This window comes from Salvelinus fontinalis, chromosome 14 (genome assembly GCF_029448725.1).
Source record: "Salvelinus fontinalis isolate EN_2023a chromosome 14, ASM2944872v1, whole genome shotgun sequence".
Taxonomy (NCBI): domain Eukaryota; kingdom Metazoa; phylum Chordata; class Actinopteri; order Salmoniformes; family Salmonidae; genus Salvelinus; species Salvelinus fontinalis.
In genome coordinates this window covers 5928492-5944186 of record NC_074678.1, presented here as the reverse complement: position 1 = coordinate 5944186, position 15695 = coordinate 5928492, and the positions used below count along the sequence as shown (strand labels likewise).

General features: G+C 44.9%; 1 protein-coding gene across 6 annotated transcripts in view; it reads right to left on the bottom strand.

Annotated features, from left to right (window-relative positions):
* The window catches only part of LOC129869442 (myomegalin-like), a 139527-nt gene that overhangs the window by 10547 nt on the left and 113285 nt on the right, over positions 1-15695 (bottom strand). For 5 of the 6 annotated variants that reach the window (XM_055943862.1, XM_055943863.1, XM_055943858.1 and 2 more), the window contains 6 exons: positions 11996-12262; positions 2760-3047; positions 1803-1928; positions 1460-1579; positions 399-588; positions 60-304 (listed from right to left, as the gene is read on the bottom strand). In XM_055943862.1, coding sequence (XP_055799837.1) covers positions 60-304; positions 399-588; positions 1460-1579; positions 1803-1928; positions 2760-3047; positions 11996-12262 — 1236 coding nt within the window. The remainder of the gene's footprint in view (positions 1-59; positions 305-398; positions 589-1459; positions 1580-1802; positions 1929-2759; positions 3048-11995; positions 12263-15695) is intronic. The other variant, XM_055943861.1, reaches the window with a different exon arrangement.

The following is a 15695-nucleotide window of genomic DNA, read 5'->3' as shown; positions in this document are numbered from 1 at the left end:
AATCAGTGGTTACATGTTAACCCTATCCCAGAATGCTTTCCATGGTGGCGCTCTCTCACCGTGGAAGAGCTGTATCCTGGCTCCAGGAGGTCGTGTCCCAGAAGTCAACTGCTGCCCTAGCTGAACATGCAGGTCCCTGGGGTCAAAGGATGCCGACTCCCCCGAGTGGGACCCCTCACTTGTGTTTGTGTTCTTGGGGATGCCACACTCTCTGTGGTATATCTGGAGGTCATACTGTAGAGAGTGGGCCAGGCTACGGCTCTCACACAACTGCTGCTGCTTGACATTCACATCGTGCTGCAACCTAGACACACACAACACAGTTACACACATGTAACAAAACAATAATCACACAACAGAGCTGCACACAGACACACACACACACACACCCCTCCTACCTGTTGATGGTCTCCTGGTTGCTCTGCCTGTCCTGTTTCAGCTGAGTGATCTCCAGCGTCTGAGCCTGTGTCTGCGTGTACAGCCTCCTGCCCTGTTCCGCCCACCGCTCAGTCTCTAACTCCGCATCCTTCACACGGGCACGGCCTAACAGCACCGCCTCGCGCAGCTGCTCCCCCTCCTTACTCCCGTCTGGGGGAAGAGTACAGAGGAACTCAAATAAAGACAGAAATTAAGCTGGAAAGACAGCAAACTAGCTGCACTGAATTTGACATTTTCATGATTTGGCAAATTCATGATTTCGACTGGCTGAGAAAAGCTGCCTGTGTCTCAACCCGACACGTTCATTACTATGCAACAGCTGGAAATCGAATTTGAATATTGAAACATTGAAAGAAATATGAGATGATGTCTAGATGCTTTTTATAGTGGAGATCAAGTTGATAAATTGCCTGGCTGATGAGACAGTGGCTTGCGCAGTCAGATGGAACAGAGTAAATACTGTAGGCATTTTAACATCATATATTTAGCCGGTGGTATAGCCACCAGTTGGAAATGCGGTTTTAACCAATCCGCATTCAGGATTAGACCCACCCATTGTATAATTAAGCAATAAGGCCTGGGGAGGTGTAGTATACGGCCAACATAACACAGCTAACGATTGTTCATAAGCACGACGCAACGCGGAGTGCCTTGATACAGCCTTGAGCCATGGTATATTGACGATATACCACAAACCCCCGAGATGCCTTATTGCTATTATAAACTGGTTACCAACGTAATTAGAGCAGTAAAAAAAAATGTTTTGTCATACCTGTGATATACGGTCTGATATACCACCCATGGCTGTCAGCCAATCATCATTCTCTTCTCAGTGTAATATACAGTATGTCATTTAGCAAACACATTTATCCAAAGTGACTTTCATTTTACATACGGGTGGTCATTATCTTGGGATTGCAAGCACAACGCTCTACTGAATGAGCTATAGAGCAGAATTGATAGTATGTTGGGTAGTATATTAGAGAGTTTTGAGAGTACTAGGAGCCAAGCGGTTGGTTACCTCTGCTGGCCTGTTGGAGTCGGTCCTGCAGGCTGAGGTTCTCCACTTTCAGAAATCTGATCTCACTGGACAGCTGGCTGATAGAGTCCAAGCCCTGGATGTAGATGTTGGTGGGAGCACCTGAGGAAGAAGAGGAAGAGAAAGAGGGAGAGGAGAAGGAGGAAGACGAGGAAGAGGATGAGAAGGATGAGGAAGAAGAGGAGGGCCAGTACATTTCACTAATGCCTTTTTGACACAGTGACTGTCAACATTGACTTAGTACAGGTAGCCAAGCTGGGTGTGTAGAATCTATGTTCATGGTTTGAGACAGCAGGTGTGGTGGTTGTCTCGTCAATACATTTACCTCTGGCTTGGTCGACCAGTCCCTCCTCCAGCTGCTGTCGGAGGAGGTCGTTGGTCTGGATGGAATCCCCCAGGCGTTGACGTAGACTCCCGATCTCGCTCAGGTGTTCTTTAATCAGGTCAGAACCTGCACAGGAACACATCAAAATACCGTTGACATTTCACAACATTAAAAAAACATTTGTACAGTGTATATATAACGCAGGGCGTTGGGCCACGAGCCGCCAGAAACATCTTCAATACCCCGTGGAACTCTGTTGGAGGACCGCGACACCATTCTTCCAACAGAAATTCTAACATTTGGTGTTTTGTTGATGGTGGTGAAAAACATTGTCTCAGGAGCTACTCCAGAATCTCCCATAAGTCTTCAATTGGGTTGAGATCTGGTGACTGACACACACACACACACACACACACACACACACACACACACACACACACACACACACACACACACACACACACACACACACACACACACACACACACACACACACACACACACTAAACCCCCTATGCTAATTTGAGACTCTCCTCCTTCAAAGTCACTGAGATCTCTTCTTCTAGCCATGGTACCCAATATAATGGTCAACTGGGCATTTGTATAAATGACCCTAAGCATGATGGGATGTTAATTGCTTAATTATCCACACCTGTGTGGAAGCACCTGCTTTCACTATACTTTGTATCCCTCACTTACTAAAGTGTTTCCGTTATTTTGTCAGTTACCTGTACATAAACACACAACAGGGCTGTTTTGGTCCGTATAGTCTCTAATAGTTAGTAATAGGGAAATAACAAAAATGTCATGGTATGATATATCAATTTCCAAGATCAGCCATTGGCTCTTCAGACTATCACCTAGAATATGTGTGATACGATCCGCTCCCACACGCTGTCCTGTAAACTCATTACAGGTAGGACACACACATAATCTCATTAAAACTCATACACACACCTGTAAGGCTGGTGCCAGACTGGTAACCTGACGACCCTGATGACAAATTGGCAGTGCCAACTCTCATTGAGCGAGCACCGTAGGCCATGTCCCACATTGCACTGCTCTCCAGGAGGCTGGCGCCTGCCTTCATGGCAGGGCTAGCATTGAGGCTAGCATTCAGACCAGCGGGGTGGAAGGTGTGGTAGGACAGAGGCTGGGGCATGTAACTGGAGGGGTCTGTCTGTGGGTGGGGGTGGGCCGACATGGGGAAGCCACCAAACGGCTTGACTGAAGGAACGGAAAAACCTGCAGTAAGAAAAAGAAAAACCCAAGCATGAATAAACGGATAGGAGAGAGATGGAGGATGGATGTTAGTGTGTCAGGCAGATTGTTGTGAGATAGATAAGTCTAATTAAATAAAATTGTATTTGTCACATGTGCCGAATACAACAGGTATTACACTGTAAGGTCTAGTCAGAACTCTAACACAGCCTTAACAGCGAGTCAGAACACTAACACAGCCTTAACAGAGAGTCAGAACACTAACACAGCCTCAATAGAGAGTCAGAACACCAACACAGCCTCAACAGAAGGATCAGAACACTAACACAGCCTCAATAGAGTCACAACACTAACACAGCCTCCACAGAGAGTCAGAACACTAACACAGCCTCAATAGAGAGTCAGAACACTAACACAGCCTCCACAGAGAGTCACAACACTAACACAGCCTCCACAGAGAGTCACAACACTAACACAGCCTCCACAGAGAGTCACAACACTAACACAGCCTCCACAGAGAGTCACAACACTAACACAGCCTCAACAGAGAGTCAGAACACTAACACAGCCTCAATAGAGAGTCAGAACACTAACAAAGCCTCAACAGAAGGATCAGAACACCAACACAGCCTCAACAGAAGGGTCAGAACACTAACACAGCCTCAACAGAGAGTCAGAACACTAACACAGCCTCAACAGAGTCAGAACACTAACACAGCCTCAACAGAGTCAGAACACTAATACAACCTCAAAAGAGAGTCAGAACACTAACACAGCCTCAACAGAAGGGTCAGAACACTAATACAACCTCAAAAGAGAGTCAGAACACTAACACAGCCTCAATAGAGAGTCAGAACACTAACACAGCCTCCACAGAGAGTCACAACACTAACACAGCCTCCACAGAGAGTCACAACACTAACACAGCCTCCACAGAGAGTCACAACACTAACACAGCCTCCACAGAGAGTCACAACACTAACACAGCCTCAACAGAGAGTCAGAACACTAACACAGCCTCAATAGAGAGTCAGAACACTAACAAAGCCTCAACAGAAGGATCAGAACACCAACACAGCCTCAACAGAAGGGTCAGAACACTAACACAGCCTCAACAGAGAGTCAGAACACTAACACAGCCTCAACAGAAGGGTCAGAACACTAACACAGCCTCAACAGAGTCAGAACACTAATACAACCTCAAAAGAGAGTCAGAACACTAACACAGCCTCAACAGAAGGGTCAGAACACTAATACAACCTCAAAAGAGAGTCAGAACACTAACACAGCCTCAACAGAGTCAGAACACTAATACAACCTCAAAAGAGAGTCAGAACATTAACACAGCCTCACCAGAGTCAGAACACTAACACAGCCTCAACAGAGAGTCAAAACACTAACACAGCTTCAATAGAGAGTCAGAACACTAACACAGCCTCAACAGAGAGTCAAAACACTAACACAGCTTCAATAGAGAGTCACAACACTAACACAGTCTCAACAGAGTCTCAAAACACTAGCACAGCCTCAACAGAAGTGTCAGAACACTAACACAGCCTCAACAGAAGTGTCAGAACACTAACACAGCCTCAACAGAAGTGTCAGAACACTAACACAGCCTCACCAGAGTCAGAACACTAACACAGCCTCAACAGAAGTGTCAGAACACTAACACAGCCTCAACAGAGTCAGAACACTAACACAGCCTCAACAGAGTCAGAACACTAACACAGCCTCAACAGAGTCAGAACACTAACACAGCCTCAACAGAAGGGGCAGAACACTAATACAGCCTCAACAGAGTCAGAACACTAACACAGCCTCAACAGAAGGGGCAGAACACTAATACAGCCTCAACAGAGTCAGAACACTAACACAGCCTCAACAGAAGGGGCAGAACACTAATACAGCCTCAACAGAGTCAGAACACTAACACAGCCTCAACAGGGAGTCAAAACACTAACACAGCCTCAACAGAGTCAGAACACTAACACAGCCTCAACAGGGAGTCAAAACACTAACACAGCCTCAACAGAGAGTCAGAACACTAACACAGCCTCAACAGAGAGTCAGAACACTAACACAGCAGAGTCAGAACACTAACACAGCCTCAACAGAGAGTCAGAACACTAACACAGCAGAGTCAGAACACTAACACAGCCTCAACAGAGTCAGAACACTAACACAGCAGAGTCAGAACACTAACACAGCAGAGTCAGAACACTAACACAGCAGAGTCAGAACACTAATACAGTCTCCAGTGTGTGTGTGACATTAGGATTTGAGGCAGGGTGAAATGTTCTCTCACAGGAGAGGAGGCACACGGCCAGAGAGGATAAAAAGAATAGTTAGGATGACAGATTGTTTATCTGTCGGCCCCAGCCTCGAACTTAGGTCCTGTATGTACCTAACTGACCCGCTCTGCCCATTCATCGCCATTTACCCGTTGTTGTCTTAGCTCTCCTGATCAACACCTGTGACTGCTTTATGCCTCTCTCTAATGTCAATATGCCTTGTCTACTGCTGTCTCGGCTAGTTCTTATTGTTTTATTTCACTGTAGAGCCTTCAGTCCCGCTCACCTTGCCTTAGATAGCTCTTTTGTCCCACCCCCCACACATGCGGAGATCTCACCTGGCTTAACTGGTGCCACCAGAGACAAAACCTTTCTCATCGTCACTCAACGCCTAGGTTTACCTCCACTGTACTAACATCCTACCATACCCTTGTCTGTACATTATGCCCTGAATCTATTCTACCACCCCCAGAAATCTGCTCCTTTTATTCTCTGTCTCCAACGCACTAGACGACCAGTTCTTATAGCCTTTAGCCGTACCCTTATCCTTCTCCTCCTCTGTCCTCTGGTGATGTAGAGGTTAACCCAGGCCCTGTAGACCCCAGTACCACACTTATTCCCCAGGCGCTACCATTTGTTGACTTCTGTAACCGTAAAAGCCTTGGTTTCATGCATGTTAACATCAGAAGCCTCCTCCCTAAGTTTGTTTAACTTCTCTGAGATATGTGGGACGCTAGCGTGGGACCTCGCTAATAGCCAGTGAAATTGCAGGGCACCAAATTCAAAACAACAGAAATATCATAATTAAAACTCATCAAACATACAAGTATTATACACCATTTTAAAGATAAACTTCTTGTTAATCCAGCCACAGTGTCTGATTTCAAAAAGGCTTTACGGCGAAAGCACACCTTGCGATTATGTTAGGTCAGCGTCTAGCCACAGAAAACCATACAGCCATTTTCCGGAGAGGTGTCACAAAAGACAGAAATAGCGTTAAAATGAATCACTAACCTTCGATGATCTTCACCAGATGGCACTCCCAGGACTCCATGTTAGACAATAAATGTGTGTTTTGTTCAATAAAGTTCATCTTCATGTCCAAAAACCTCATTTGAAATTGGTGCGTTATGTTCAGAAAGTCATTGTCTCTAACAAACATCCGGTGAAAGTGCAGAGAGCCATATCAAATTACAGAAATACTCATTATAAACATTGCTAAAAGATACAAATGTTAAACATACAATTAAAGATAAACTTCTCCTTAATGCAACCGCTGTGTCACATTTCAAAAACGTTTTACGGTAAAAGCACACCATGCAATTATGTTAGGTCAGCGCCTAGCCACAGAAAACCATACAGCCATTTTCCAAGCAAGGAGCGGTGTCACAAAACTCAGAAATAGCGTTATAAATATTCACTTTCCTTTGATGATCTTCATCGGAATGCACTCCCAGGAATCCCGTTCCACAATAAATGTTTGTTTTGTTCGATAAAGTCCATCATTTATGTCCAAATGTCTCCTTTTTGTTCGCGCGTTTAGTCCAGTAATCCAAATGCACTAGGTCCAGACGAAAGGTCAAAAAAGTTCCATTAACGTTCGTAGAAACATGTCAAACGATATATAGAATCAATCTTTAGGATGGTTTTATCATAAATATTCAATAATATTCCAACAGGACAATTCCTTTGTCTGTAGAAATGAAAAGGAACAGAGCTCGTGCGTGACTAAACTAATGGCTTTCTGCCAGACCCCTGGTTCAAACAGTTCTTATTCGCTCCCCCTTCATAGTAGAAGCCTGAAACAAAGTTCTGAAGACTGTTGACATCTAGTGGAAGCCTTAGGAAGTGCAATATGACCCCATAGACACTGTATATTTGATAGGCAATCACTTGAAAAACTACAAACCTCAGATTTCCCACTTCCTGGTTGGATTTTTTCTCAGGTTTTGGCCTGCCATATGAGTTCTGTTATACTCGCAGACATCATTCAAACAGTTTTAGAAACTTCAGAGTGTTTTCTATCCAAATCTACTAATTATATGCATAGGCTTTTGGGCCTGAGTAGCAGGCAGTTTACTCTGGGCACCTTATTCACCCAAGCTACTCAATACTGCCCCCGTTCCCGAGCTTCAATGCCATACAACTCTCCCTCCGTGGACTCCAACTGCTCTTAAATGATAGTAAAACTAAATACATGCTCTTCAAACGATCGCTGCCCGCACCCACTCGCCCAACAGCATCCCTACTCTGGACGGTTCTGACTTAGAATATGTGGACAACTACAAATACCTAGGTGTCTGGTTAGACTGTAAACTCTCCTTCCAGACTCACATTAAGCATCTCCAATCCAAAATTAAATCTAGAATCGGCTTCCTATTTCGCAACAAAGCCTCCTTCACTCATGCTGCTAAACATACCCTCGTAAAGCGGACTATCCTACCGATCATTGACTTCGGCTAGGTAATTTACAAAATAACCTCCAACACTCTACTCAGAAAATTAGATGTAGTCTATCACAGTGCCATCCGTTTTGTCACCAAAGCCCCATATAGCCCCATATACTACCCACCACTGCGACCTGTATGCTCTACAATCATCCTAGAAGAAACATGGTATGAAGGAGATCTAGGTTACAGAGAGCTGGTAGTCCCATCCACCAAACTAAACTACCAGGTGTGAAACAGGGAAGAGACGCAGGGGGTATGCTAATTTGGTATAGAGCAGACCTAGCCCACTCTACTAAATTAGTCAAAACAGGAACATTTTACATCTGGCTAGAAATGAATTAGAAAATGATCTCAACATAGAAAAATGTCCTCATGTGTGCTACCTATATCCCCCGAAATAGAATCCCCATACTTTAACGATGACAGCTGCTCCATCCTAGAGGGGGAGATCAACAATTTCCAGGCTCAGGGACATATACTAGTCTGTGGAAATCGAAATGTCAGACCTGGACAAGAACCTGACACCCTCAGCACACAGGGGGACAAACAGCTACCTGGAGGTGGCAGCATTCCCTCCCCCATATGCCCCCCTAGACACAACTACGACAACATAACCAACAAAAGCGGGTCACAATGCCTGCAGCTCTGTCGGACACTGGGTATGTACGTAGTCAATGGTAGGCTTCAAGGAGACTCCTTTGGTAGGTACACCTATAGTTCATCTCTTGGCAGTAGTTCTGTAGACTGCTTTATTACTGACCTGAACACAGAGTCTCTTAGAGCGTTCACAGTCAGTCCACTGACACCCCTATCAGATCACAGCAAAATCACACTCCACTTGAACAGAGCTATGCTCAATCATCAAAGCCAAAGGAACTGAATATTATTAAGACATGCTATAGATGGAAGGAAAGTAGTGTGGAAATCTACCAAAAAACAATTAGGCAACAACAAATTCAGTCCCTTCTAGACAATTCCCTGGACAAAATGGTCACTGTAATAGTGAAGGTGTAAACTTGACAGTAGAAAACCTAAACAGTATATTTGACCTCTCAGCTTCCCTATCAAATCTAAAAATGTCAAGCAGACAACCTAAGAAAATGAACAACAATGACACATGGTTTGATGAAGAATGCAAAAACCTAAGAAAGAAATTGAGAAACCTATCCAAAAACATAGAGGCCCAGAAAACCTGAGCCTACGCCTTCACTATGGTGAATCACTAAAACAATACACTACGGAAAAAGAAGGAACAACACATCAGAAATCAGCTCAATGTCATTGAAGAATCCATAGACTAACCACTTCTGGGAAAATTGGAAAACACTAAACAAACAACAACACAAAGAGTGATCTATCCGAAATAGAGATGTATGGATAAACCACTTCTCCAATCTTTTTGACCCTATAACAAAGAACAAACAGCAAAAAACATATACATGATCAAATTCAAATCTTAGAATCAACTACTAAAGACTACCAGAACCCACTGGATTATCCAATTATATTGAATGAACTACAGGACAAAATACAAACCCACCAACCAAAAAACGCCTGTGGGGTTGATGTTATCCTAAATGAAATTATAAAATATATAGACAACAAATTCCAATTGGCTAAACTTAAACTCTTTTACATCATCCTCAGCTTTGGCATGTTGCCCAATATTTGGAACTGAGGACTGATCACCCAAATCCACAAAAGTGGAGACACATTTGACCCCAATAACTACTATGGGATATGCGTCAACATCAACCTTGGGAAAATCCTCTGCATTATCATTAATAGCACACTCGTACATTTCCTCAACGAAAACAATGTACTGAGCAAATGTCAAATTGGCTTTATACCAAATTACCGTACGACAGACCACGTACTCACCCTGCAAACCCTAATTGACAAACAAACTAACCAAAACCAAGGCAAAGTCTTCTCATGCTTTGTTGATTTCAAAAAAGCTTGACTCAATTTGGCATGAGGGCCTGCTATACAAATTCATGTAAAGTAGTGTTGGGGGAAAAACACAAGACATTATCAAATCCATGTACACAAACAACAAGTGTGCAGTTCAAATTGGCAAAAAACAAACACATTTCTTTTCACATGGCCGGGGGGTGAGACAGGGATGCAGCTTAAGCCCCACCCCCTTCAACGTATATATCAACGAATTGGCGAGGGCACTAGAACAGTCTGCAGCACCTGGCCTGACCCTACTAGAATCTGAAGTCAAATGTCTACTGTTTGCTGATGATCTGGTGCTTCTGTCTCCAACCAAGGAGGGCCTACAGTAGCACCTAGATCTTCTGCACAGATTCTGTCAGACCACAGTGTTCTGAAATCTCAGTAAGACAAAAATAATGGTGCAAAAAAAGGTCCAGTTGTCAGGACCACAAATATAAAATTCCATCTAGACACCGTTGCCCTAGAGCACACAAAAAACTATACATACCTCGGCCTAAACATCAGGGCCACAGGTAACTTCCACAAAGCTGTGAACAATCTGAGAGACAAGGCAAGAAGGGCCTTCTATGCCATCAAAAGGAACATAAAATTCGACATACCAAGTAGGATCTGGCTAAAAATACTTAGAACCCATTTCCCTTTATGGTTGTGAGGTCTGGGGTCTGCTCACCAACCAATAATTCACAAAATGGGACAAACACCAAATTGAGACTCTGCATGCAGAATTCTGCAAATGATCCTCTGTGTACAACGTAAAACACCAAATAATGCATGCAGAGCAGAATTATGCTGATACCCGCTAATTATCAAAATCCAGAAAAGAGACGTTAAATTCTACAACCACCTAAAAGGAAGTGAATCCCAAACCTTCCATAACAAAGCCATCACCTACAGAGAGGTCAACCTGAAGAAGAGCCCTCTAAGCAAGCTGGTCCTGGGGCTCTGTTCACAAACACAAACATATCCCACAGAGCCCCAGGACAGCAACACAATTAGACCCAACCAAATCATGAGAAAACAAAAAGATAATTACTTGACACACTGGAAAGAATTTCCAAAAAAACTGAGCAAACTAGAATGCTATTTGGCCCTAAAGAGAGAGAACACAGTGGCAGAATACCTGACCACTGTGACTGAACCTAAATTTAGGGAGGCTTTGACTATGTACAGACTCAGTGCCTTGCTAGCCTACATAGCCTTGCTATTGAGAAAGGCCGCCGTAGGCAGACTTGGCTCTCAAGAAAAGACAGGCTATGTGCACACTGCCCACAAAATGAGGTGGAAACTGAGCTGCACTTCCTAACCCCCTGCCAAACGTATGACCATATTACAGACACATATTTCCCTCAGATTACACAGACCCACAAAGAATTTGAAAACAAATCCAATTTTGATAAACTCCCATATCTATTGATTGAAATATCACAGTGTGCCATCACAGCAGCAAGATTTGTGATAATTAGGAGAGCATAGAATCAGTTAGCCCAAAGCCATGAGATAGACTATAGCAAATCAACTCCTGCTCAACTATACTTGGCACCCTCTCCTCCATCTCTCTCTTCTATCTCTCTCTCTCTTCCCTCCCTCTTTTCCGTCTCTCTCTTTCATTCCTCTCTTCCGTCTCTCTCTCTCGTCTCTCTCTCTTCCGTCTCTCTCTCTCTCTTCCCTCTATGTCTTCCGTCTCTCTCTCTCTCTTTCATTCCTCTCTTCCGTCACTCTCTCTTCCCTCCCTATCTTCCCTCCCTCCCTCTCTTTCTCTCTCTCTCTCTGTGTGTTCAGAGAGCCTAGAGACAACACTGTCACACGTCCTACCCCATTCAGATGAAGAGCCTGATGAGTGGTCGGTTAGCACGCACAAGTTAGCACGCACACTCACACATTTAGTTACTCTAGTCTGGATCTCAACAGTACATTACACATGCAGTCCCCCTGACATTACTGCCAGGAGACAGAGTTCAGAGGAAGAACTTGATGGGCGGTGGGTTAGCATGCTAGTTTGAAAGAGGGCATTACTGCCAGGAATATGAAACTCCCTTAGTGTACACACAGGTAATCAATGCAAACGTATGTGAGTCAATCAATGTATCTGGACCTTAAATCCTGTGTTCATCTTGCCATCACTACTTATAGTGTCCCCATGCCAAATTACACTATTACTAAAACAGGGTCCATTTTAGAGTGTATAACCTCATCTAATTACATGTGTTTAAAGAGAGACAAATTTAACCACTCCATGCTACAAACACATGGGTGCAGAGTGACGCACGCTCAGTTTCGCCCAGCTGTCTCTGTAACATCTGCAGCTCCTGGTGAACCTCTGCCAGGGAGAAAGCCCCAGGCCTGCTTCCATGGTAACGGGGTCGCAGGGTTGCAGTCTGGAGGTTGAAGGACAAGGGGACTCTCTGAGAGGAGAGGTCGGAGTGGTAGCGGGGATGGGGCTGGGGCTGGGACTGGGGCTGGGGCTGGGGCTGGGGCTGGGACTGGGGCTGGGGCTGGGTGGGGAGAGAACTGGACACTGGTCCACTGTAGAGGTCTGGAGGTACAGAGGAGAAATACATATGAGGACAGAGAGAAAGGAGAGGACAGAGATAAGAAGAGAGGACAGAGAGAAGAAGAGAGGACAGAGAAGAAGAAGATAGAACAGAGAGAAGAAGAGAGGACAGAGAGAAGAAGAGAGGACAGAGAGAAGAAGAGAGGACAGAGAGAAGAAGAGAGGACAGAGAGAAGAAAAGAGGACAGAGAGAAGAAAAGAGGACAGAGGGAAGAAGAGAGGACAGAGAGAAGAAGAGAGGACAGAGAGAAGAAGAGAGAACAGCGAGAAGAAGAGTGGACAGCGAGAAGAAGAGAGGACAGAGAGAAGAAGAGAGGACAGAGAGAAGAAGAGAGGACAGAGAGAAGAAGAGAGGACAGAGAGAAGAAGAGAGGACAGAGAGAAGAGAGGACAGAGAGAAGAAGAGAGGACAGAGAAAAAGAGAGGAAAGAGAGAAGAGAGGACAGAGAGAAGAAGAGAAAACAGAGAGAAGAAGAGAGGACAGAGAGAAGAAGAGAGGACAGAGAGAAGAATAGAGGACATAGAGAAGAAGAGAGGACAGAGAGAAGAACAGAGGACAGAGAGAAGAACAGAGGACAGAGAGAAGAAGAGAGGACAGATAGAAGAAGAGAGGACAGATAGAAGAAGAGAGGACAGAGAGAAGAATAGAGGACAGAGAGAAGAAGAGAGGTCAGAGAGAAGAAGAGAGGTCAGAGAGAAGAAGAGAGGACAGAGAAGAAGAGAGGACAGAGAAGAAGAGAGGACAGAGAGAAGAAGAGAGGACAGAGAGAAGAAAAGAGGACAGAGAGAAGAAGAGAGGACAGAGAGAAGAAGAGAGGACAGCGAGAAGAAGAGAGGACAGAGAGAAGAAGAGAGGACAGAGAGAAGGAGAGAGGACAGAGAGAAGAAGAGAGGACAGAGAGAACAGAGGACATAGAGGAGAAGAGAGGACAGAGAGAAGAAGAGAGGACAGAGAGAAGAAGAGAGGACAGAGAGAAGAAGAGAGGACAGGGAGAAGAAGAGAGGACAGGGAGAAGAGAGGACAGAGAAGAAGAGAGGACATAGAGGAGAAGAGAGGACAGAGAGAAGAAGAGAGGACAGAGAGAAGAAGAGAGGACAGAGAGGAGAGAGGACATAGAGAAGAAGAGAGGACATAGAGAAGAAGAGAGGACATAGAGAAGAAGAGAGGACAGAGAGAAGAAGAGAAAACAGAGAGAAGAAGAGAGGACAGAGAGAAGAACAGAGGACAGAGAGAAGAACAGAGGACAGAGAGAAGAACAGAGGACAGGGAGAAGAGAGGACAGAGAAGAAGAGAGGACAGAGAGAAGAAGAGAGGACAGAGAGAAGAAAAGAGGACAGAGAGAAGAAGAGAGGACAGAGAGAACAGAGGACATAGAGAAGAACAGAGGACAGAGAGAAGAACAGAGGACAGAGAGAAGAAGAGAGGACAGAGAGAACAGAGGACAGAGAGAAGAACAGAGGACAGAGAGAAGAACAGAGGACAGAGAGAAGAAGAGAAAACAGAGAGAAGAGAGGACAGAGAGAAGAAGAGAGGACAGAGAGAAGAAGAGAGGACAGAGAGAAGGAGAGAGGACAGAGAGAAGAAGAGAGGACAGAGAGAAGAAGAGAGGACAGAGAGAAGAAAAGAGGACAGAGAGAGGAAGAGAGGACAGAGAGAAGAAGAGAGGACAGAGAGAAGAAGAGAGGACAGAGAGAAGGAGAGAGGACAGAGAGAAGAAGAGAGGACAGAGAGAAGAAGAGAGAACAGAGGACATAGAGAAGAACAGAGGACATAGAGAAGAACAGAGGACAGAGAAGAAGAGAGGACAGAGAGAAGAAGAGAGGACAGAGAGAAGAAGAGAGGACAGAGAGAAGAAGAGAAGACAGAGAGAAGAGAGGACATAGAGAAGAAGAGAGGACATAGAGAAGAAGAGAGGACAGAGAGAAGAAGAGAGGACAGAGAGAAGAAGAGAGGACAGAGAGAAGAAGAGAGGACAGAGAGAAGAAGAGAGGACAGAGAGAAGAAGAGAGGACAGAGAGAAGAAGAGAGGACAGAGAGAAGAAGAAAGGACAGGGAGAAGAAAAGAGGACAGAGAGAAGAAGAGAGGACAGAGAGAAGAAGAGAGGACAGAGAGAAGAAGAGAGGACAGAGAGAAGGAGAGAGGACAGAGAGAAGAAGAGAGTACAGAGAGAAGAAGAGAGAACAGAGGACATAGAGAAGAACAGAGGACAGAGAGAAGAAGAGAGGACAGAGAGAAGAAGAGAGGACAGAGAGAAGAAGAGAGGACAGAGAGAAGAAGAGAGGACAGAGAGAAGAGAGGACATAGAGAAGTAGAGAGGACAGAGAGAAGAAGAGAGGACAGAGAGAAGAAGAGAGGACAGAGAGAAGAACAGAGGAAAGAGAGAAGAAGAGAGGACAGAGAGAAGAGAGGACATAGAGAAGAACAGAAGACAGAGAGAAGAAGAAAGGACAGAGAAGAAGAGAGGACAGAGAGAAGAAGAGAGGACAGAGAGAAGAGAGGACATAGAGAAGAAGAGAGGACAGAGAGAAGAAGAGTGGACAGAGAAGAAGAGAGGACAGGGAGAAGAGAGGACAGAGAGAAGAAGAGAAGACAGAGAGAAGAGAGGACAGAGAAGAAGAGAGGACAGAGAGAAGAAGAGAGGACAGAGAGAAGAAGAGAGGACAGAGAGAAGAAGAGAGGACAGAGAAGAAGAGAGGACAGAGAGAAGAAGAGAGGACAGAGAGAAGAAGAGAGGACAGAGAGAAGAAGAGAGGACAGGGAGAAGAGAGGACAGAGAAGAAGAGAGGACAGAGAGAAGAAGAGAGGACAGAGAGAAGAAGAGAGGACAGAGAGAAGAGAGGACAGAGAGAAGAAGAGAGGACAGAGAGAAGAAGAGAGGACAGAGAGGAGAAGAGAGGACAGAGAGAAGAAAAGAGGACAGAGAGAAGAAGAGAGGACAGAGAGAAGAAGAGAGGACAGCGAGAAGAAGAGTGGACAGCGAGAAGAAGAGAGGACAGAGAGAAGAAGAGAGGACAGAGAGAAGAAGAGAGGACAGAGAGAAGAAGAGAGGACAGAGAGAACAGAGGACAGAGAGAAGAAGAGAGGACAGAGAGAAGAAGAGAGGACAGAGAGAAGAAGAGAGGACAGAGAGAAGAAGAGAGGACAGAGAGAAGAAGAGAGGACAGAGAGAAGAAGAGAGGACAGAGAGAAGAAGAGAAAACAGAGAGAAGAAGAGAGGACAGAGAGAAGAAGAGAGGACAGAGAGAAGAAGAGAGGACATAGAGAAGAAGAGAGGACAGAGAGAAGAACAGAGGACAGAGAGAAGAACAGAGGACAGAGAGAAGAAGAGAGGACAGATAGAAGAAGAGAGGACAGAGAGAAGAAGAGAGGACAGAGAGAAGAAGAGAGGACAGAGAAGAAGAGAGGACAGAGAA